This window comes from Myripristis murdjan, chromosome 6 (assembly GCF_902150065.1).
Source record: "Myripristis murdjan chromosome 6, fMyrMur1.1, whole genome shotgun sequence".
Lineage (NCBI taxonomy): Eukaryota > Metazoa > Chordata > Actinopteri > Holocentriformes > Holocentridae > Myripristis > Myripristis murdjan.
In genome coordinates, this window is record NC_043985.1 from 1,977,635 (window position 1) to 2,002,523 (window position 24,889).

At 39.0% G+C, this 24,889-nt stretch overlaps 1 protein-coding gene across 3 annotated transcripts in view; it reads right to left on the reverse strand.

Moving 5' to 3' along the window:
- ppp6r3 (protein phosphatase 6, regulatory subunit 3) overlaps positions 1–24,889 on the reverse strand; it is a 56,115-nt gene that overhangs the window by 11,585 nt on the left and 19,641 nt on the right. For 2 of the 3 annotated variants that reach the window (XM_030053009.1, XM_030053008.1), the window contains exons 8-21: positions 22,613–22,726; positions 21,720–21,846; positions 21,245–21,397; positions 19,731–19,880; positions 17,754–17,818; positions 16,245–16,360; positions 15,225–15,310; positions 13,339–13,425; positions 11,195–11,292; positions 9,403–9,457; positions 7,544–7,674; positions 6,683–6,798; positions 4,533–4,731; positions 1,046–1,143 (exon numbers count right to left, since the gene is read on the reverse strand). In XM_030053009.1, coding sequence (XP_029908869.1) covers positions 1,046–1,143; positions 4,533–4,731; positions 6,683–6,798; positions 7,544–7,674; positions 9,403–9,457; positions 11,195–11,292; positions 13,339–13,425; positions 15,225–15,310; positions 16,245–16,360; positions 17,754–17,818; positions 19,731–19,880; positions 21,245–21,397; positions 21,720–21,846; positions 22,613–22,726 — 1,595 coding nt within the window. The remainder of the gene's footprint in view (positions 1–1,045; positions 1,144–4,532; positions 4,732–6,682; positions 6,799–7,543; positions 7,675–9,402; positions 9,458–11,194; positions 11,293–13,338; positions 13,426–15,224; positions 15,311–16,244; positions 16,361–17,753; positions 17,819–19,730; positions 19,881–21,244; positions 21,398–21,719; positions 21,847–22,612; positions 22,727–24,889) is intronic. The other variant, XM_030053010.1, reaches the window with a different exon arrangement.

The following is a 24,889-nucleotide window of genomic DNA, read 5'->3' on the forward strand; positions in this document are numbered from 1 at the left end:
CATTGTGTCACGCTGAATAACCTTTAAGGGTAGCAGCACAGGCTCAATGGTAAACCACCTGCTGTGGAAACACCCGAACAGCCTGGAGACAGAGCACGGCATCAGTGCAGGTGCGAGTGGAGGATGACAACAGCAAGCTAGCATGAAGGATTTCATATCCAGAAAATGTGACAAGCCACGAAGCCAAGCAATTAACAACTTAATTGCGGAAATGGTCGCCCTCAACATGTAGCCTGTGACGACTGTTGAGGATGACGGATTTTACGTGTACATGCAATTATAAGGCGCGTGTACACGTTTAGAATTTTTTGTACACATTCCCACCCCTACCACATACCGAATTTCCATGACAAATACAGTCATCATTAAAAATTCCAATGACTTTTCCAAAACTATTTGTTTTCCCAAGACATTTCCAGGCCTGAAAAATAATTTTTAATTCCATGGCTTTTCCGGGATTTTGATAACTGTAGAAACCTGACATGAGTGTTGCTTGTCAGCATCAGTCAAATCACCATCACTGTAGCTGCTGTGATTTATAGCCTGTCTGACCTCTTTGTTTTGTTTTGGATATAGTCTGTTGAGCCAAACCCTTTAAGAGTGTGGGTGGTTAGAGTAATTTTCAGCAAAAGCAAGACCAGTATATATTTCATTTTTGTTTTCACAGCAGGAATCTCTGCTAAATTGGGTGCAATGACACTGACTGCTGCACCACCTGCTCAATGTCCAAAGTAAGGGAGAAAATTATTTTTGATATATTGATATATATTAAATATAGTTGCCGGAGTAACATCAGAATGGAAATAGTAACATCACAAGTTCAATACTGGAGAAACGGTTACTTTCTGTTGTTAAGCACATAGCATCACATTGGAGTTTTCAGGTCAGATTGTGTCCATATCTGGCAGGTAATGTATGTATGTTTAGCATGAATGCATAGCTTAAAATACTTGGGCTGTATATAGTGAATGAAAGAAATGAATACAACCTCAAATGAACTGTTACACCCCCAAAGTGGCTGTATGGATCTGTGTGTGCACCTCACCATCAGGCCGCATGGGTGCGTTGACTCCCAGAGGGTCCATGGTCTCTACGCTGGTTTCCATGGCTATGGGGGAGTTGCATCTCAGAGGGTCTTTGGGGCTGAAAGAGAACAATAACTTCTATTTATGAGAGCATGTACATAAAACAAAAACCAAAAAACAATGAGCTTACAAAGGCCCTCATTAAATCAAAGCAAAAAAAAAAAAAAAAAAAAAAAAAAGAACAGCAAAAAAGGTTGTTTCAGGTTGTTTTCTGCTACTGGCTGATTTTGGATGTCAGGGATGTTGTTCATCTTAGGTCAGTCAAAAGTAACCACTGTCAGCCAATAGCTGATAGATTGCAATTGCAATAACATACTTACTTAACCAGCAGATTTTAGCCACTTCAACGGTAGTCTCGGTGTTATTCTTTAAACAAAATAACAAGACTAAGCCCCTTGAGTGAACATTAGTGTTGCAAAGGGGTGGAAAGTTTCCGAAAATTCCTGTGGGAATTTTCGCTCTGGAATATTGGAAATTTTCAGGAGATTTTTGCTGTCACTTTTTTTTCAATTTTTCCGAAAATTCCCGGGAAAATTCGGCTTGGGAATTTTGGGAATTTTCGTTTTTTTTCTTGTCATCAATTTGAATGAGGTTTTTAAAAAGTTTCCATGGAAATCTAAGCTTTTAAGAAATTAAGAAATTTAGTTTTTGTTGTTGTTAACTTAAGATGAATGGGGCAAAAATAAACAATCAATAACTCTCCTGGAATTAGGACTCACCTCTAACCCAAAGGCCACAATGCCAGCATACTGTAAAATCATCATTGCCATACCCAAGTGTGTGAAATAAAACTTAAATATAAAACTTAAATATAAACAGTCAACTTTGCATTTTGGTGGAAACAAATATGTTGCATGATTCAATGCAAATTCAACTGTCCACCATGATTCACATATGCAATTAATTTCGAGCACATTTGATCATCATCAATCAGTAGCCTATGCTCCACTAGGCTACAGCACTTCCACTGAGACAGATGATCATCACATCAGCATCACGATTCAGTTTCCTGCATTTCTATGCATTTTAATGGGTAGTTTGAACCACTTCATATGCACACCTTAACAATAGTACTGCACACAGTCCTATGCCTGAATTAATAGCCTACACCTCTTACTAACGCTGTAGAACTGCTGGTCGTTGCATTAATATCCTACAACAGAACAAACATAGGATTATTATAAAGAGAAAATTTGTTGCACACGGGTGATACCATTAATATCTTAATGTAGGATATTTACATAAAACGCCCTGGATCAGGTTAATTTCATTTGAACAACAGATTTCCCGAGCATTTATATGGGCTACGCAAACTTCAGTCCACATGATAAAAATTAATCCACGGACCACCTAAGTAACATTTGACTGTTTAATTAAATCAACTTAAAGTTACTCTGGCACGGTTGGAGGGGGTGTGCTCAAGTATGGTACAGGCACTCATGCAGGAGCACATGCATGCGCGAACGTTGATATAACATAAATCATGCCGTCCTCCTGCTTCCGCAAAATCCTCCTGTTTCCGGCAGACCTGACCGGGTGGCTACGCACACTGTGCGGTGCTGGCCGGCACCGAGCAGGCATCGCTCCCCCAAAATTTCACAATGTTTCCAGCCAGGGGAGCTCATGTCACCACCAGGGGAGCTGTGCTCCCCTTTGCTCCCCCTTGTTTCGCACACTGGTTATGCCAATATTCACGACAGTTTGACTCAGCTAGGGAAAATTCCCGAAAATTCCCTGGAAATTCATTATAATGTAGCATGTTTGCATGCATATCTGCTTATAACAAACCAAAATGTTTATTATGTATATATGTATATGACCAGGTGAATGCATTGAATATAAATTCCCCCAAAATTCCTGTTTATTCCCGCTAATTCCCATTAATTTCCGAAAATTCCCATGGAAATTTTCCAACTTTGAAAATTCCGGGAATTTTGCAACACTAGTGAACATACGATTCAGCAAGCTGGTTCACCTCTATAAGAGCATATCTTAACTATTGGTATGTGATATACACTACTCACAAAAAGTTAGGGATATTCGGCTTTCGGGTGAAATTTCAGGATGAACTTAAAATGCATTATAACTTTTACAGGTGAACTTAATGTGACCTTCTGTAAACTTTTGAATGCACATGTCCAACTGTTCAATGTTTCAGTACTTTTTGCACAAGTTGCTGTTCTCTAACAAGGAGTTTAACGGCAAAATTCACATCAGGTGTTTGATGCTCCAGCTCATCGAGGTTGTATCATTAGGGAACGGCTGCTGGAGACTGGGGTACCTCAAATGCAGTGGCCTGCACTTTCTCAGACCTGAATCCCATAGAAAACCTATGGGATCAGCTGAGTCGCCGTGTAGAGGCTCGGAGCTCTGTACCCCAGAACCTCAATGTCCTGAGGGCCGCCCTTCAAGAAGAGTGGGATGCCATGCCTCAGCAGACAATAAATCGACTTGTGAACAGCATGAGACGTCGTTGTCAAGCTGTAATTGATGCTCAAGGGCACATGACAAGTTATTGACACTGCCATTTTTTGTTGTGGTATATCCACCACTGTTGTTGGCTTTTGTTTCAAGAAATTGTTTGAGATGAGGAAATCACCAGTGTATGCTTCTACTTAAATGCCCTACTTTCATGATATAATATCACTGTAGCGTGAACTTTTTATTTTTTCCATAAATTTCACCTAAAAGCCAAATATCCCTAACTTTTTGTGAGTAGTGTATATCATCTAAGATAATATTTTAATTGTTGTTTTAACAATGTGCAAAATAAAGTAGATAAAATAAAGTAAAGAGTACGTCACTCATTTTTCAGCAATCAAAACACGCCTTAAGAGTCCACACACATTCACTGCACTTGATCCAGCCAAGTAGGACAGATGCCTGTGTACCCCACAGAATATGAATAATATAAAGAATAGGAAAAGCTTCAGGAGTCAGCGGTCGACCATAACTGACTATTGATTATTATTTCTTGTCAATATTGCACACCCCTAATCTTAACTCAGTGCTACTTAATCTAAAATGCTTTAATATAGGCAAAATCTGCATAAACTTACATATTCAATGAGTTATGGCTGATTTAAAAAAAAAAAAAAAAAAGAAAAAAAGAAAAGATTTTTAAAAGCATTTGTCACCTATCACCAAGATTTTTATATTATAAATACATTCCATATGTCAAACCACATACATTTTTTTTTGTAGATTTATGCAATCATTTTGTTTATCGATACTCCTTATAGTTTGAGCTATTACTGTTTAATAACATACATATACTGAAATACAATTACATAGACTTCATTTGTATTTATAAGTGAGCGACAGTGTACTGTAGATAGTATCAAATTTTGTGACTTTTCCCTGTGTATAATAAACTTCTAAAAACAGACAAAATTCCAAACATTCCAAACATTCAGACTAGCAGGAAAGCCTGACCCACTGCTGTACCTGACAGGGGTAAAGTTGGAGAAATCAGCCCAGCCTGTTTCTGAGTTGGAGGTAGTGGAAGGAGAGGAGCTCCAGGCTGCCTCAGGGACCACTGCTGTGGAGGAGGAGGAAGAGGCAGGGTTGTTGGGGCTAGAGGTTGGAGCTGTAGAGTTACCGGTGTCCATGGGGATGTCATCAAAGTTGGCCGTCCATACTGGCCCTGCAAATAAAGCCGGGAAGAAACCTTAGAGAATGGGTAGGGGTACAACTGTAGATCACCGATTCTTGGGAATTTGGATAAAACGGGTTTTAATTTTGAAAAAAAAAAAAAAAAAAAGTGCATTAAATTACAAAATCTGAAGGTGCCGGTGCGTTAGCACGGCTGAAAAGACCACCCTTTAAGCCGCCGCCTCCCAGCATTTTCCAATGCCAGGTCCATAACTAACAAAATCTACGAACTGCGCCTGCACATCGCATCCAACAAGTGTTTCCGTGACTGTTGCATTTTTCTGATATCAGAGACTCGGCTATTCAACTAGCAGGCGGCACGATGCTTTCTATTCTGCCCTGCACCGAAAGTACTGAGCCCTAATTTTGTTGCATTATTATACCGTATATGATTGTGCAATGACAATAAAGATCTATCTATCTATCTGTCTATCTATCTATATCGTTATAGGCCAAGGTCTTGGCTGTTCAGCAATGTACCGGTGCAATTTTTTTTCATAAAATAGGTGTTTTTCCAGTTATTAGGCTACTTTGTTTTTGTCAACACCGTCACCATAAAGTTTAGTTTTATTTGAAAAACATATTTTTGTATTAAAAGAGACTAATAATTAAATAACTCAACAGCACCAAAGAAACATACTGTACGTATATTCATTTAAAACAAATATAACTGCCTCTGATGGTGGTGACACTAATCTGACGGTGGTGACAGTGGCCTCATTAAAACAGACATTTCCAAAATTTATACCACTCAAGTCAATGGCTTCTTGCTTAACAACTTTATTTAAGTATTTGGTACAAAAAATAACAATCCTGAGCACTGTTATAAGCATTTTTCAGACTTCAGTCATCACCGTCAGACAGAAAACCTGACGGTGGTGACGTCTGACGGTGGTGACAAAAACCTGCTCTTTCACATGATAAGCATGAGTTGTTCACATTAGCCAGCTTGTTTTCGCCCTGTTGCTACCTACATCAGACCTCTTCTTAAAAAGTATACATTTATTCCATAATCTAATCTAATATTTTTTATACAAAAGTGACGGTGTTGACATGTTATGGTTGTGACAGTAGCAGTGTCCAAAAATATGAAGAGATTTAAGAGAAAATAGAAAACTACCAGGAGCCTGAGTGGTCTTGAAGCATGTAGTAGAGCTGAAGGTTTGAAAAGGGCTCCTCAGGAATGTAACTGACCTTGTATTTGTAGAGTTTTTTTTTTTTTTTTTTTTTTTTTAAATAAATATCTGACGGTGGTGACGAATATGTGGGACACATTTTGAGCAACCACAAAATAATAGTAAATAATGTTCAAAACTGATCGTTTGTAGTTTTTAATACATATTATGATGTACTCTTTCATGTGGTAAATATATTATTCAATGAAATTATTACTTTTTGTTGTTTTAATCAAGTTGAAATGATTATCTCCTGTCCGAGGACAACTGGTTTTGTAGGCCATGAGCCAACATATAATCATTAAATTAATACAAATTAAAAATAAACCTATAAAAGAACCTTACAAATGTGCAAAGGACCCCCTGATTATGCCCTTGATTCTTTTTATTCATTAAAATGTTGTAAATTTCCAACAGAAATAGCATTTTTCTTAGTGGGACATGATTTATCCAATTCCCAAGAATCAGTGACATGAAATTCTTGCAGCCTATTTTTCCCCTTCATATTCTCATTTGTCTTACATACAATACATTCATTATTTCAATATCCTGTTTTTATCAGATTTTCATGTACACAATTTATTAAATTTTTGTTGTCTCAGTACATTCTACTCCTTTTACTTTGCAATTCTATTCTTAACCCCTCATGTCCTAATTGTCCCCACAAAGTGGCAACACATTCTCAGTGTGGGGGATTCTTATCTTTCTTTCCTTTGTGAGGACATCAGGTCCTTGCAAGGATGGAAATATAAAAACATGCATCCCAACCTGTGTCAACTTCCATTCTGTCATCAGTGCTGGGGTTTGACACTTCAAACGGATCTCTCTTCACATCCTCCTCCTCTGAGTCCGTGCTCTCCTCACTATCTGTGCTACCTGAACTCCTGGTGGAAACAGAAATAAACTGGCATTAGGACAGCAGCTCTAATGCACATGATCAACACATCTCTCCAAGCCGTCTTCATGTGAATCAGTCTTCCATACATTCTGGTCTGCCTGTATTAATAACACAGCTACAGCTTTTAACTGGCAGTACAGATCAACATAAAGCTCCACTAGGTCAGTTTTGACACTGGCACCTTTGAATGGAAAGCAGAGGCAAATTAAACATTTAACCTGAAACACACAGAAATCCTCATGAGGTCCATATGTTCATGTTTGGCCTACCTGAACAAGGTGGATTATGCAAATCTAAAAATCAAGTCCTGGTACCTTTTTTTCCCCCACAGAAATTAAACATCCCTTTCTTGATACATTCATATTTAAATTTAAAGTAGATTGGCAGGTAAAGTCTGCAGGAAACTTCCACATAGTAGCCTTACACCAGGAAGAAACGACCTGATGGTACTCACAAATCATTGTAATTAAATGAAAAAATGGGTATCTTGGTAATTTTTATATGGGTGCGTTCTGTTAGGTTTGCATTCATTCATGTGATAAAAGTGTTACATTTGGGAGCTGCAACATTATGGAAGTGAACGGACAGACAGAAATTGTATTGTGGATTAGCAGCCCCAGGGAGCAGAGAGCAACTAATGAGGAGTTAAATTATGCTGTAAGAGTTTAGGACAGGGCAGTAGTAGTAGTAGAGAGTGTGTGTGTGTGTGTGTGTGTGTGTGCGTATTGCACCTGGGGCGTCTCTGGGCTTCTGGTGCAAAGGTGACATCTTTTTCATCCCAGATATCCTCCTCATCAGAACCAGCATCTTCAAACTGCTGGATCTTCTCCTTACAGCGTGCCTCGAACAAAGCTATATTAGCCTGGGAAACACACACAGGCCACAACCTTTTAGACATAATTTCAAATTAAGATGTATTTATCTCCAAAGAACTACCAAAAACCCCTCTAAATGAGATAACACAGTGGGCCTCATTCACTCAATTCAATATCTTCCAATTTTTTTTTCTTACATTTCTTCTTAAGAAAGATCCTAAGAAAAGTCTATGTGGGATTCACGATTAGTTCTTAAACCACAAAATTGTTTGCACCTGTGTTCTGATATTGATGAATGCTACTCCCTTCATATATTGAAAGCGCATGCCAGTTGACCCTGGTTAGCATATAGCAGGTATTCACCCTGCCAGTACCCATAAAAAGACATAAGACTGCAGGGCCATGTGTGCATACACACAGAATCAGACAGAAGTGCTGGAGTGCTGGACTGCAGACATTAAATAAAACTTTAACAGCTTTGAAATGGCTGTGCTGCTGCAGGAAGTGAACACAAAACTTATATTTTTCATTGTGCAAGAAAGTGATCACAAAACGAATGAGGACAAGCGCAGGGAAACATAAACATATCACCGGACGTGCATGGACACAAGAAGACACAGCAATAGTGAAATGGACCTGAAATCCCCCAGGGCGCAGAACACTGAATCATATTTAGCATCAATAATGGATACAAAGTAAAGTAATAATAATAATAATAAAAAAAAGTTTGAATTCAAATCTGTTAGTGTTGGGTTTATTTGTTTTTTACAAAATAATTGTTAAAAATATTATAAATAATATAAATATTATTGTAACTTAAATCCTACAATATTATGTAAATACAGAATTGAAGAAAACACAATAGCCAATTATTTCGCACAAACATCTCAGCATTCAAATGTGTTTAAGAGAGCTCGAGTGCTCATAGATTCTGTTCTTACATAAGAACAAATCTCAAGTAAGAAAATGCTGGTGAATGCCAGAATCTTCTTAAAAACTTTTAAGAACAAATTTATTCTTAAGAACGATTGGTAAATGAGGTCCAATGGCTTTAGTGCAGGCCCATTTGCACAGAACAAACATATGGCATATCAACATGCAGGCAGAGTCATCATCTAAACCAGTGGTTCCCAACTCAGTCCTCAAAGACCCCCTGTCCAGCAGGTTTTTGTTTCAGATCTACTCTTTCACACCTGATCCATTTAAGGGCTTCATGCTGATTGGCTGAAACAGATCTACCTGAAGAGGGTGTGCGTGAAGGTGCAAAGGCCTTAATTGGGTCAGGTGTGCAAGAGTAGATTTGAAACAAAAACCTGCAGGACAGGGGGTCTTTGTGGACTGGGTGGGGAACCACTGATCTAAACCATCATGTCCATTATATTTCTTAAGTGGTGGTATTTCAGGGAAATGAAGTTACAGTTTGACATTAACCACTGTTTTGGTCCAAGCTTTGTTCAAGTTGCTGCACTGAAAATGTTCAATAATTTAAGCCTATTTTGTCATGATGAATGCTCAAAGGATTAGCAAAACATTTGTGTTTTTGACTCTTGCTTTTGTGGCCCCAAACACTGAACGTCAACACTGACATTAAGAAAAACAGAAAGATATAAGACTTTAGAAATGCTTGTTTCCTCGCAAGGCAGTTGTCCTATTTAACTACTCTGAGCACAACTTAAGTGGGATTGGATGAAACAGCACATTTTTATTTTTCATGTCATTTTTGCACCCGCCTCTTACACACATGATGAAATCAGGTTAATGGTCAAAATACTTACACTTTCATTTGTATTCAGTGAAAAATTGATGTCTGATATTCTATCAAAGGGAATACTGCAATGTTAAAGAGAACAGAGTTTAGTTTAGTTAGGGTCGTTAGGCATCCACATATATAGCAACACACAGACAACAGCACTAACTGGATCATATTTAATCCACACAAAAAATTTATAGTTGCCCAAACCCTGGTTCATTATACTTCATACTACCTCTAATGTCATACTCAAAATATTTAATATCATCATCATACTTTAAGTTTAATATTTAACTTGGAGAAATATAACCTGGGAATAGCAGTTTCACGATTCTCTTGAGCAACTGTGTTTTGGAAGTCCTAATTCAATTGTCATCATGTAAACTGTTTGCATTTTTATTTTCCCCCAGGAACAAATAGTGATTATTTCAGTCATAATTGCCTTGATTTAGGTTTTGCTCAAAATATCATGCTGGAATTTGTGAGCTCAAGTGTGAATCAAAATGTCACCTAAATGTATCATTAAATGCCATGTTTTAAATTCTTTCAAGTTTTATGCAAAGGGAGCAGAGAACATGAATGCCCTGTTGCCTAATCGATCTGAAACCCATAAATCATTTGACTTTTGTCCAGTATGAACTCTGCAACCCCCATCACCATCTGTCCCTCTCACAAAACCACTGAAACCAGTTTAAGTATACCAACCGCTGATCCCCAACACAATTACAAGCTCTCGATGTTGAGACATACATATCTTAAACTGATTGTTGTTGTACTAAAATTGTGCACAAGCATTCAAATTTGTAAGTGATAGTTCTAGTGCTATAGTGCTATTCCATTTTATTCTTCCACACCCATTAGTATCATATTGTATCATCTAGCACTGGCAGACCCTACAAGACAGCTAGGAACTGGGAAATATGGGACATGGGTTCAACCACCAATTCAGTCTGTCAGGCAAACACTGTGGAGCATAAGACAATTTGACTCGTCACACAGCATCTTTATTATTAAGTGCGGCTACTGTGTTGATACAAAGTGTATCATCTCATAATGATAATACATGCTGCTCAGTGGTGCGACTCATTACCACCTGGAGTGTAAAGATATCAATACAGAATCATGACATTAATATCAAAAATCCTATTGAATCTGGAAACTGGTGCAGTGTTAAACATGCTAATGTTCATTGTATTGAAGTGTAAGTTATTTTGCCGAGCACCAACTTTTAAGATTTTTCCCAATACTTAGTTGTCATGAAGGCTTGCAGAGTGCTGCCAAATGTAAGTTAACTCTAAAACCCACATCTACACAGAATAAAGGATGAAAAGCTCTATGAGGTCCTTGGCTAAATACAGTCGACATTTTTAATCAATGATAGATAGCTCAGTTAACTCAAACAACCCACACCCTTTGAAGCAGACTATATACCAAAACCAACCACCTACCCCTCAGAAATAAAAAGGTACAGTGCACCAAAAACACAAAAGCTGGATTCATTCTTTCTACACAAGTCACATTCTGAGCTGGCATTGTTTGGAAGTTATGAAATGCAAGAGTGAATAACAAAAAATGAAACGGATATGACAACTACACATACATTCTTACACTCAGTGCTAAGGATAAAAAAAAAAAAGTGTTCTACACAAAAAAAAAAATCTCTCAAACCTATGGGATTTTTTTTTTGACAAAATACAAATGTTGGATTGCTTTTTCAGTGGACTCCCCAGCTTTGCAGTGTGTTTAGTGTCCTGTCCCTTTAGTGTTACACAGTAATATTTAGAAATCAAGTCCAGTCATGCAGGATAAGTACTCACTCCACAACATCGTCCTGATCAGCAAACTCTTCGTCATTGAAGCCGAACTGCTCAATAAAATTGGACGTCATTTGTTGCATCTGATAATCAGAAAAGGCCTGGCAAAGCCCAGGACCAACGATAATGATATAGTCTTGGCTCTACACAAAGCTGGTACTCATTTACAATTCAGCAAATAGCAAATAACACACGCACATAAATAAACAGGGTGTATATTAGGTAGGCTAAACAAGTTAATAGTTAAAAAAAAAAAACACACAAACATGCAGCATGAGTTAGATTCCTCAATATTTTCAACAGATTAGTTTTAAAATTCAATTGCAAATAGTCACACTTAACTTGAAAACATTAGTTCAATTAGTAAGGACAGAAAATCAGAATGTTTTAAATGGAGAAGGCTGTGTAGACTGTAACAGTTTAAGACCCATAGCCACAGAATTTTCTCAAGAGTAGGGTTGATCAGAATCAGAAATACTTCATTGATTCTCGAGGGGAGACTGGGTAGATGTAGCTTGATATTCAGATTGAGCAGCCATTCTTTATCCAGTCCATGAGGTTCTTCAGTCTGAAACTACCCTCATTTTCCTCATTTTACACGCACACACACACGCAAATAATGAGGTCAGACTTGCTGAATGATTAGGTTATTGAGGCTACAATAAACTAATATACACTATATTACCAAAAGTATTCGCTCACCCATTCAAATGATCAGAATCAGGTGTCCTAATCACTTGGCCTGGCCACAGGTGTATAAAATCAAGCACTCAGGCATGCAGACTGTGAAACAAGACATTTGTGAAAGAATGGGCCGCTCTCAGGAGCTCAGTGAATTCCAGCGTGGAACTGTCATAGGATGCCACCTGTGCAACAAATCCAGTCGTGAAATTTCCTCGCTCCTAAATATTCCACAGTCAACTGTCAGCTCTATTATAACAAAATGGAAGCGTTTGGGAACAACAGCAACTCAGCCACGAAGTGGTAGGCCACGTAAAGTGACGGAGAGGGGTCAGCGGATGCTGAAGCGCATAGTGCAAAGAGGTCGCCGACTTTCTGCACAGTCAATTGCTACAGAGCTACAAACTTCATGTGACCTTCAGATTAGCCCAAGTACAGTACGCAGAGAGCTTCATGGAATGGGTTTCCATGGCCGAGCAGCTGCAGCCAAGCCACACATCACCAAGTGCAATGCAAAGCGTCGGATGCAATGGTGTAAAGCACGCCGCCACTGGCCTCTAGAGCAGTGGAGACGCGTTCTCTGGAGTGATGAATCACGCTTTTCCATCTGGCAATCTGATGGACGAGTCTGGGTTTGGAGGTTGCCAGGAGAACGGTACATTTCAGACTGCATTGTGCCGACTGTGAAATTTGGTGGAGGAGGAATTATGGTGTGGGGTTGTTTTTCAGGAGCTGGGCTTGGCCGCTTAGTTCCAGTGAAAGGAACTTTGAATGCTTCAGGATACCAAAACATTTTGGACAATTCCATGCTCCCAACCTTGTGGGAACAGTTTGGAGCGGGCCCCTTCCTCTTCCAACATGACTGTGCACCAGTGCACAAAGCAAGGTCCATAAAGACATGGATGACAGAGTCTGGTGTGGATGAACTTGACTGGCCTGCACAGAGTCCTGACCTGAACCCGATAGAACACCTTTGGGATGAATTAGAGCGGAGACTGAGAGCCAGGCCTTCTCGACCAACATCAGTGTGTGACCTCACCAATGCGCTTTTGGAAGAATGGTCAAAAATTCCTATAAACACTCTCCTCAACCTTGTGGACAGTCTTCCCAGAAGAGTTGAAGCTGTAATAGCTGCAAAAGGTGGACCGACATCATATTGAACTCTATGGGTTAGGAATGGGATGGCACTTCAGTTCATAGTATGAGTAAAGGCAGGTGAGCGAATACTTTGGTAATATAGTGTATCTGCTACTTAGAAAGGAATGCTTTTTGAACATCATCTGAATTGTCCCTCCTTTTTTTCTGTTCTTTATGAATAATATCATGGATTTGCTTATGAAAGTTTCTAGATCAGTGAGCCTTCTGTGTGAAAATCTGTTTGGCTATGGGTCTGATGGGTATGCGCGCATATGTACGTACGTGTGTATGTGTGTGTGTATGTGTGTGTGTGTCTGTCTCTCTCTTACTTGTTGTAGAGAGGAGTCTGGATGAAAGCTGCTGTCTTTAAAGTCCACCTCATCATCACTGGACGAGTGGATGTGGTGTGTGTTCACCTGGAAAACAAGGTAAACAGCTGAAGGAAGGAAATTATACTTATTTGGCATATGTCTAGTACATTCAGCCAGTGGTGAGTCTAGTGGTGGGAGGAATAAGCAAACCATAAAACATTTAATTAACAATCTAATAAGAAATAGCTGATAGTTGATTTTCGAAAAAAAGAGGCAAAGACACACAACCCTGTCTACATCAATGGAGCTGAGGTGGACCAAGTGAGCAGTTTTAAGTTCCTGGGAATCAACATAACAGAGAACCTGTCATGGACTTCACATATCTCTGCCCTGGTTAAAAAAGCTCAGAAACGGCTGTATTTCTTAAGGAAACTTAAGAAAGCAAAATCCCCACGCCAAGTTCTTGTCAGCTTCTACAAAGGAGCGATTGAAAGCATCCTGACTGGAAACATCACAAACTGGCATGGGATGTGCACGGCCCAGGACAGGAAGACTCTGCAACGAGTGATTAAAACTGCCCAAAACATCATTGGCGCCCATCTACCAAGCATCAGTGATATCGGGGAGGTGAGGTGCCTGCGCAGAGCCAAAAGGATCCTAAAAGACAACACCCACCCCAGCCACAGCCTGTCCTGCTGCCTTCAGGCAAAAGATACAGAAGTATCCGCTGCCGTACAACCAGACTACAGAGCAGCTTCTTCCCTCAGGCTGTGAGACTACTAAATGCACCATCTGCACTCCTCCAGGCTTAATAATTTTATTTTCTATACAATCAATTAATCAATCAAGAGGGAACCAAACTTTAATTTCATTATTCAACCTGTTGTATAATGACAAATAAACTTCCCTGTATCCTTGTATCCTTGTAATAAAAACTGTTTGCAGGAAGTGTTTCATAGTTTACCTAGGGGGCTCACCAACCAAAGTACTACTTATTTCTACTGTAGGCTTAGCTCATGAAGACTGATAAACTGATAAACTTACTTTAAGTTGCGCTGGACAGAGGTGTCTGACAGTGTAATTAATTGTTGAGTATGACTGTTACATAAACATAACATTTAAACATTGGTAGAATGGATTTGTTGTATCACAGACTGTAGTCTCTGTCCAGAGCTGTGTCTGTGAGCCTGTTATTACATCTGTGGGTTGTGCAGTGATTCCTTTCATTGATTATATGGACTGTTTACAGATAGTAAAACTGGTAGCAACTGATGCGAGTGTGATGCGAGTGGCATCACATTCTGTTCTGCCAGAGAGCAAAGATGTCTAAACTGTGAAGATGAAAGTGAAACAAAATTTTACAATTTGATCAGAAACTGGCAGGTGATACTAACAGTGTTTCTAGACACTTCTTAACTTACCGGAGGTGTTTAATACTACCCAACAATCAGACAGAGTTAAAATAGGTGCATCACAAAGACTGGAATATTTCCTTTGTAACAATTAGTGTACACTGGACACTGAATGCTGCTGCTGTTTCTGTATGTAAGCACAATTAACACATTTGCACTGCAAAAGAATGTGGGAATGCAGCAATACAATGTGGAAAGCAACGCAAATCAAAAACTCATGACAAGACTCATGATGTTTTTTTGTGAACCTGACTGTAAACCTAATTTCCCCCCTTTGATTGATTGTGTAAAACACTAAGATCCTCCAAAACAAAGAAAAAAATTCATAGTTAAATCAAAGATATCCATCCAAAGAAAAAAATCCATAGTTAAATCAAAGACATACATTTAGTCTCCAGTGTTCACTAGTCAAATCCACCTCAGTGCAATAGCATTCTAATACTCACAGTAACATGGATGAGGGTGACAGTGTTTCTTGGTATGGTAACTCACCAGGTCAACAGTGTTTCTCTTGTTTGTGTCAGCCAGCTGGCCAGAAATGAAGGCTTCCCATCTCTCTCTGTCCTCCTCTGGGAGCTCTGCAACACACACACACACACACACACACACACACACACACACACACACACACACACACACACACACACACACACACACACACACACACACACACACACACACACACACACAAAATGTAAAATAAAAGCTATGTTTACATTTTGTTTGTAGAAATCTTGGTTGTTGACATTATCCCTGAGACAAAAGCCATGCCTGTATTTTTTCACAATCAATATAAACAGCCTTAGTTTTGGATCAGCAGTGACACATTTTACAATATGATATGTCATATGACTAATTTTAATTGGGTTTGGGGGTCATAAAAAATAAATGAATAAATAAATAAATAAAATAAAATCACAAAACACTGAATATGTAAATTATGCCTATCACTTCCCAAACACATGTATTTTTGCTAAAACGCTGTGCACAAACCACTTCCAGAAAAAGTGTGGCCAAGCAGAGTTTATGTAAACTCATTAGCAAGCAATGGATCCTGGAAACTTGAGCTTTTTTTGTGGAACTTTTGATATTAACTGTGACAACATAAGATGTGCAGCATCAAAACACTATCTGCGCGACCTCGAATAATCACAAAATAGCTCGGCTTAGCAATTTATACGCTGTCCTCAGCTATCATTCTTTGAACAGCACCTCTCAGCCAGCTATTTATTGGATGGATACCCATTAGGTTCCATAAATAAGGCTGCTAATCTCCCTGGGGTCCAAAAGAAAGCGAAAACAGTCAGCCAATGATTTTCTTCATTAAAGAGTCTAAAAGCTTCCTCCAGATATCTGCCTAGACACAATGTCATAGGAGTAACTCTAACCAGTTAATTACAAACTAAGGAAATATCAAGCTAAAAATTCTTATATCGATTCTATGAAATTCTACAAAATCAATAGTGAGAAGGAGCACAACTGATAGAAATAGAGCTATGAAGAGGTGCATACCAGAGATGAGCTGCTGTATCTGCGCTCCATTAGGGCCTTTGTCACAGTTATGAACTACAGAATTAGCTATTCTGGTGAGGTGACCCATGTAGCCTCGCCGCCGTCCACCTTCCGCCCTAGAAAACACACACACACACACACACACACACACACACACACACACACACACACACACACACACACACACACACACACACACACACACACACACACACACACAAGATTACTATATTTTCAAGAACATTCCATTGACTTACATCATTATTACTGCTGGGCCACACACCGTAGCGGAGCCAGCTGTCCCTTTCAAGTGTCGCTGAGTGAATGAGTGATCAAAGATACGATTGGTCGACTAACGACAGACGTCAGCCACGTGTTGGACGTTCCAAATTTAGCGAACACACACAGCAGAGAAAGAAAGAGAGGAAGCAAGAGAGAGACAGAAAAAATACAGACCAAGTGTGATAACTGCAAGAGCCACGCTCCTGCATGTGTGTGAATTTACACTTCACGGCACGCCCGCAACAACACCAACTGAAATTGGCCACCTCATGTGAATAATGTCACTGAAACTGAGAGATTAGCTGAAAACCTTTTTTTTTGTAACATGGATGAATTATCAAGAAACTACGATACAATTTACGAGTCTCGCTACCTGTAAGATACTGACTGAGAACGACTGTGGTGTCTCTGAGTGTGTGTAGGGGCCAAGACTAGATAAAGATGTTAGGCAAAAATGTAAACATCACAACTAGGAAGTAGGCAAACCACCACAGCAACATAACTGTATCATCAAAATAATGCTGGATTCTTTTCTGATGGTGAGAATGCATCAGTGCTATTTAACTATTTAAATAATCAGAAGGTTTGACAACAGCTGTCCCATTAAGGCTGGACAATATGGACAAAATCAAATATCCTGATATTTTGGACTGAATATATCAATATTGTGACAATATTCTTACAACTGACAATCTTGTTACAAGATTTTTGATAAACAATCATTGGCAATTTGGAAATTATGACCAAGCAGCTAAAGACAAATATTAAACTGGCTAGAACAGTCTGATAAGTTCAGAAAACTGCATACTTTTACAGTAATGCAGCCTTTAAAACCAGGAAAAAGCAACATCATATCACGATATTACAATATTTAAAATATCAGATGATACATAGTCTCATATCATGATAGATATGATCGATCGATCGATGGATTTATGTCCAGAACAGCCACTTTTTCTATGTAGTTGCAGCAGTCATATACTAGGTTTGACCTAGCTAATCTAAATCCAACTGGCACACTTCTACTTTGGGACAATGAAGAAAAAACATGAAGCACAACACAAACAGTGAATGGCTTTACTTTCACTGGGCCTTTTAGATATCACTGGATATCTCTTGCTCCATCTCCTACAGGAAGACAGAACATTTAAAACCCTGATCACATATTAGATAATTATTGATTTACTACCACTATTTATTGACTTGATTAGAAAACAGAATACTCACTGTTCTTTCTCATTCGAGCTCCAGGCATCCACAATTCTCTGAATAAACTGGCACTTTTGAAACAGCTGGGAGAGAGAAATTGAGAGAAATGAGTGATTACTATAGTTAAATGTGCCTATGTGCTGACAAAGTAAACAGAGGCAAAGTTTGAAATACAGCCTTGCTAGTCACTGTTAACAAGACAGAAACTAGTGTCCAAACAAAGAGACACAAAGCACAAGTGCTGAAACCAGCTGCACACCACAAGGCCCAAGACTTCAAGTGTGGATGTATCTGAGATACACTACCAGTCAAAAGTTTGGACACACCTTCTCATTCAAAGTTTTTTCTTTATTTTTACTACTTTCTACATTGTAGACACATACTGAAGACATCAAATATATGAAGCAAGATATATGGAATTATGTAGCAAAGAAAAATTGTTAAATAACTCTAAATATGTTTTATATTTTAGATTCCTCAAAGCCACACTTTGCTTTTTTATTATTATTATTTTTTAAAGATTATTTTTTTTGGCATTTATGCTTTATTTGACAGTCACAGTAGAGATAGACAGGGGAGAGAGAGGGAATGACGTGCAGCAAAGGACCTGAGGTCGGATTCAAACCCCGGTCGCTGTGATCAGGACTGAGCCCTGGTACATGGTGTGTGCGCTTTACCGGTGAGCCACCGGGCGCCCCGCCCCTTTGCTTTGCTGACAGCGTTGCAAACCCTTGGCCTCTCTCAATGAACTTCATGATGTGGTGACATGAAATGGTTTTCACTTCACAGGTGTGCCTTGTCAGGGTTCATTTGTGGAATTTCTTGCCTTCTTAATGGGGTTGGCACCATCAGTTGTGTTGTGCAGAAGTCAGGTTGGTACACAGCTGACAGCCCTATTTGACAACTGTTAAAAATCATATTATGGCATGAACCCATCAGCTAAATAAAGAGAAACGACAGTCCATCATTACTTTAAGAACTGAAGGTCAGTCAGTCAGGAAAATTGCAAAAACTTTGAATGTGTCCCCAAGTGCAGTCTCACTGTGAAGCATGGAGGAGGAGGTGTGATGGTGTGGGGGTGTTTTGCTGGTGACACTGTTGGGGATTTATTCAAAATTGAAGGCACACTGAACCAGCATGGCTACCACAGCATCCTTCAGTGACGTGCCATCCCATTCAGTGTGCATTTAGTTGGACCATCATTTATTTTTCAACAGGACAATGACCCCAAACACACCTCCAGGCTGTGTAAGGGCTATTTGGCCAAGAAGGAGAGTGATGGAGTGCTGCACCAGATGACCTGGCCTCCACAGTCACCGGACCTGAACCCAATCGAGATGGTTTGGGGTGAGCTGGACCGCAGAGTGAAGGCAAAGGGGCCGACAAGTGCTCAGCATCTCTGAGAACTCCTTCAAGACTGTGGGAAAACCATTTAATTTGACTATCTCATGAAGCTCATCGAGAGAATGCCAAGAATGTGCAAAGCAGTAATCAAAGCAAAGGGTGGCTATTTTGAGGAATCTAAAATATAAAACATGTTTTGAGTTATTTCACACTTTTTTGTTTACTACATAATTCCATGTGTACATTCATAGTTTTGATGCCTTCAGTGAGAATCTACAATGTAAATAGTCATGAAAATAAAGAAAAAACATTAAATGAGAAGGTGTGTCCAAACTGTTGACTGGTAGTGTACATGTCCACTGAGAAGTTGAATATTAGTAGTTAACACAATGGGCGGGACGTTTAGACTGACAGACAATCTGAAAACATAATGCCTCTGGCCACGGTTGAGGCATAAAAAAGTAGTTTGGTCAAGCGGCGCTTTATATTTATGATTGATAAAGTGCCACCTACAAGAGTGGAGCATTTACAAAAGAAAATCTAAATCTGACATTTTTTAACACAACAGATGTTACAAGTTACAATAAAAGTTCCAATAATCAATTAAGCACTGGAAAAAATAAAATGCACTGTTGACTATTTTAAACATACATGTTTGATAAGGATGCTTTCCCTGGGATGATCTTGCTCTGTGTCTGGCTGGTTGTCAGTTGGGGCAGGGGGCATGGCCAGGATCATGGCTGTGCAGATCTCCACTTGGATATGGAGGAAGTTGTTCCAGATGTATTTGAAATACATGTCCTGAAAAGAGCCACAAAAATAGACAGAACAATGACAGATGTTAGCAAAGATAAAGAACTGTTCTGTATTGAGAGACAGTGTGTGGTAGAGTGTTGTACTAATACACGTGCTTTAATAGCATACTAACGCAATTGGCATTTTATGAGGAGTTTTTGAAGGCCAATAGCAATATTTCTGGACAGAAGTTGATGTGCCTCGCCTTAAGGAGCAGCAAACTCACCAAAAACAATGTTATTAACAATGTTATTAATATGATTTTCGATGGACAGTTCAACAGGTTTGGGCAGTTCAATTTTTTGCACTGCCCAATTTGACCTAAGTTTATATGAGGGGATAGAGAACAGATCTTAGGATTTCAGAGGCAAGTTCAACAATGTTATTAGCTCAAAGACCCCATAACATGGACTCTCCTTGAAACAAGTTGTTTGGGAAGGACATACTGCAGGGAGGGATCATTCACAAGCGCAAACCAATAGTATATCAGTTTGGGAGAGAAATACAATATTATCTGAAGTGACAGGTGGATGAGAGCGGATGCTGAAAGATTTGTGATGGTTTTATTGGTTGAAATTTTGATTTATACCCACTGGTGCAGGATTTTGTCACTATTTAAGATACAGTACTGTTTTACAGGAATTAGTTATGTGAAGTCATTTCATGAAGAAGTTATGTGAGGTCATTTCAGGGGATTTTAATGTAAACCATAAATTTAGGATATACATATTTATATTGTGTGCATGTGACCGTGAAGTAAGGGACTCACATCTGTGCAATCACACATACCACCAAAATCACACACTGACTATTGCCTACTAGATGCAAAAGCTGCAGTTTCATATTAAAAGCTTTCCACTAGCAAACCAGCGAGAGGCTTTTACTGTGAAGCAGCTATGGGAAATAGCTCTGTCTTAAACCAGGTACTTCTGGTTTAAGACCTGAATGGTGGTCTTAAAACACCTGTCTGCACCCATCTGCAATCACCAGTAAGTGGCTATACTGTAAACCTAAAGTAACATTATCACTTTACATTCTGCTGTCATTTAATAATCAAAGTTGTTCTGTATTTGGCTGAAACATGAATGCTTATAGCAAAAGATTACGGTAGATGGTAATCTGTGCTCGTAAATTTTTTTTCAGTTCACACATACCTGATTTTAGGTGCAAATACAAGTGAACTACTCGCACTGTAGAACCCTGCACGGGATACACTGAAACCTTGTTGCTATAATTTTTAATGTTTTGTCAGCCAAACGGTCAATTTGAAAGCTATTAATTATCAGCACACTGTATTGGCTACAGACTTCTTCAATGAAAAACATAATCATTGCGACAATGCTGGTGTGAGTGGAGATGGTGTGACTCACTAGTATGACTCCCAATGTGTTGAGGTTGATGAGTTCTGTGTTGATGCTGTGTGTGTTGCTCTGCAGTAGGCTGGCCACCAGTCGGACCACATTGAGCCTGGTGTTGCCCACAGGAGGGTCCAACACCCCCCATGTTGTCTTCATCACGTTCTTCTGTTGGAGATGAAGACACATAAAATTAATTAATTAAAATCACAGTGCTTGAGCTTTCTTGCCATTTTTTTTAAAAACCACATTTCCTATTCTCTAGTGTCAGTCCAACTTAAAATAAGCAATTTTGGTATGCAGGTACTGGATAAATAGAATTTGAACACAAGGACTAAAAATTTATATGCAGACAGCAACTGCACTACTAGGATACCATCAGTGTCTTTTTAGTGGCTGTCACTGCCACAAAACAATGCACAGGGAAGTGTTAGGCACACTTCTAACACAGACAATGACCACCAAAGTTATTAAAGCTTATGTGTTTTACCTTTGGGGGTTCCAGTAGCAGCTGGTGAAAGTCTTTCAGTCTGGGTCTAACAGCCTCCAGGATGCTGTGGTTGACAGAGAATGAAGGATGGGACATTCCAGGAGGGCACTCCATATGGCCCTCAAACCTACAGCAGGAAAAAAAATCTATATTAGTGACATATTAAGCTAGGCCAACACATTTGCATCATCATTGCAATGAGTTTACATGAGTCACTGGAACCCAGTGAAAACTGCCGATTAAGGAAAAGCTCCAGGAACTGGTATTTGTTTTGTATACAGGATGTGTAGCATACATATACATCTATTTTATATCTACTTGCTTAGGGGCACACTTAATTGTGTGTGGTACCCATGAATTATATTGCTAACTATATATTTGCAAGGTCAAGTTGTACGGTCAAATCTCATTTAAGCCTGCAACACTTAAACATCAGATTACGCAGGCAATGTAAATTCAATTCAAATCTGAAAGAACTTTATTTTAATAATGCATGATAATACCTTGCAAAACAAAACCAATAGAAATTACAAGGTGCTTTAATCACTGAAATGGTATCTGAGCAGTGACTGAACTGCCAAAGCCTCTCGAGCTGAGCTTTTTCTTCTAATTATGAGTTACACATACATGTGTTGGATGCATAGCACAAGAATTTTGACTACAACTGAGGTATCTACAGGGTACAGAAGTAGGGTGCTGATATTAACATACATTTTCTGTTGTTTACTATGTTTACTATTTTTCAGTACAGCATTCCTGCCTCCAAATGATGCAACATGTGAGATTTTATAGCACTTTTATCCAAGTGAACAGCCAAAGCACATTTACAGTTGTTATATTGCCTATCGTCTATTAAAAGAAGAAATTCAGACTGGCAAAGCCACAGGACATACGCTGGTCTCCTGGTCTCAAATAATGTGAGGAGGATCTGGATAACACTGACAATTGCAGATTCGTTCTTCTCCTTGTCAAAAATGTTGGACAACAGCTGCTCAACAGTCTCTTGCCTGAAAGGAAAAGGACAGGGGAGAAGGAAGTACATTAAAATGTTTGCTTTTTTTTTTTTTTTTTTTAACCTGGGTAGCAGGTCAGAGGCACTTTCATGTTTTCACTGATCTAGCAGGCGAAGTAACTTTTTTGTCAATTTAGCCCATACGTACTTATTTTGTGTTAAGATTTTTTCTGAGTGATTCCTCATTATAAACCTCTCTAATCTAAATGCAAAACCAATCAGATATTAACAGAAACATAATTGTTTCCCAATCAAATGGAGCACATTAATTAACCCCTCTCCGAGAACCATGTGAGAACCATCCAAGAACCATCACCTTCTCGGGGTGGAGAGGTTTGCGTGTCCCTGACTACGTTTACATGCACACCATATTCCAGTTCGGGTCAATATTCCGGTTAAGGTAACGGCGCAAGAGAAAGAGAAAGTGGCAAGAGAAGGGAGGATGATCACAGATACATCTGGAGTGTCCCAAATGCAAACCGTGGGCTTTTTGGCATTGCCCTAGCAATGCCAGGACATATCAGGAAGTGTCTTACTGGATGGACCCCCATCAGCGAACGACTGCTAACTGCCCGGTTCCACCACCATCACGGCAAGCTAACAATCATTGTTGCCTATGCACCAACAGAGGCGGCAGACGACCAGGCAAAAAATGCTTTCTACGATCAATTACATCTGGTCATCCAGCAGATACCCCCACATGACATCATCATTCTGCTTGCAGATCTCAACGCCACTGTCTCCTCTGCTTCACGGGACATGCAGACCAGAAACATCATCGGCCCAGAATCACCAGACCCCATCACCAACAATAATGGAGACCATGTCCTGCATCTATGCAATGCTGGGGGCTTATCCGTTGTGGACACGTGGTTCCCCAGGAAGGACAAACCCAAATGGGCATGGTAAAGACCTGATGGCAAAACCCATAAGGCCCTTTTGATTTTTTTGATTTTGATTTGAAAAGATCATTTTGGGGAAAAAAAAAAAAAAAAAAAAAAGTATAACAGACAATGAAAAATTTAAATTGAACTTATCCTGCTTCTTGAGAATTACTGCTATCAATAGCCATCATAATAATGATAATAATAATTATACTAACAATACTAATACTGCAACTACTACTATCACTATTACCAGCAGCAGCAGCAACAACAATAACAATTATTATTATTACTAGTATAACTATGAGAATAATAGTTATGTTAACAACAATAATAATGAGATTAATAATAATAATAACTATGAACAAAATTTTTAGTAAATATACACCAGTTAATCCATTTACATTTATAGAAAAGGACAAAGACAAAGGGACTTAATAACAAAACACAATATAAAAGAAAAGAATCATCCTAGGTTAATATACATTCATCCTAGGTTAATATACATTCACACTGTTTTTCAGACTGGAGGGGAAGTGGTGATTCCTTAAGAGGCTGAATCAAGTCGGTTAGCTCCTGAATCCCAGTACCGGGCGTCAGGTTCTGCCGTCAGGTTCTGTCACTTGGTTCTTGGTTTCATGCTAACTCTCCTTATCTATACAATCATGTATATACTTCAGTTCCATCTGTATATTGTCATATTCATTACCATCTGTATATTTCACATTTCACATCTCTTTTCCTTAGGTTAGCCCTTATTGTATATTTTTAGTTTTAGCCTTTATAGTTTTTATTGTATATATTTAGCCTTTATTCTTTTTTATTTAACTTTATTGTATGTCTCTACTGTTGCTGCTGGAACACCAAAATTTCCCTGGTTGGGATCAATAAAGTATATCTATCTATCTATCTATCTATCTATCTATCTATCTAATAATGAACAGAAATAAGTATGGTAAACAATAAATAAAGAATAAAGAAACAATACAGTATCCTGTGCATACCTAGCGACTGTCACACCCCCACTTCATCCCTATATCCCGTGAATACATCCTCTTTATATTTTGTTCTAAACTGTTGTATGTTTGTACATTGCTTGATCCCCTCACTCAGACTGTTCCACTGTCTTACCCCACAGAATGAAATGCAAAATCTTTTCTTGTTTGTACGGATTTTGACCACATCCTGATCCCCAGCTGTTGGAAATCCAGTGTTACCAACTGCCGTGTGTATTGTGGAGCCCAGCTAGGCAACATGGACCACCGATTACAGGT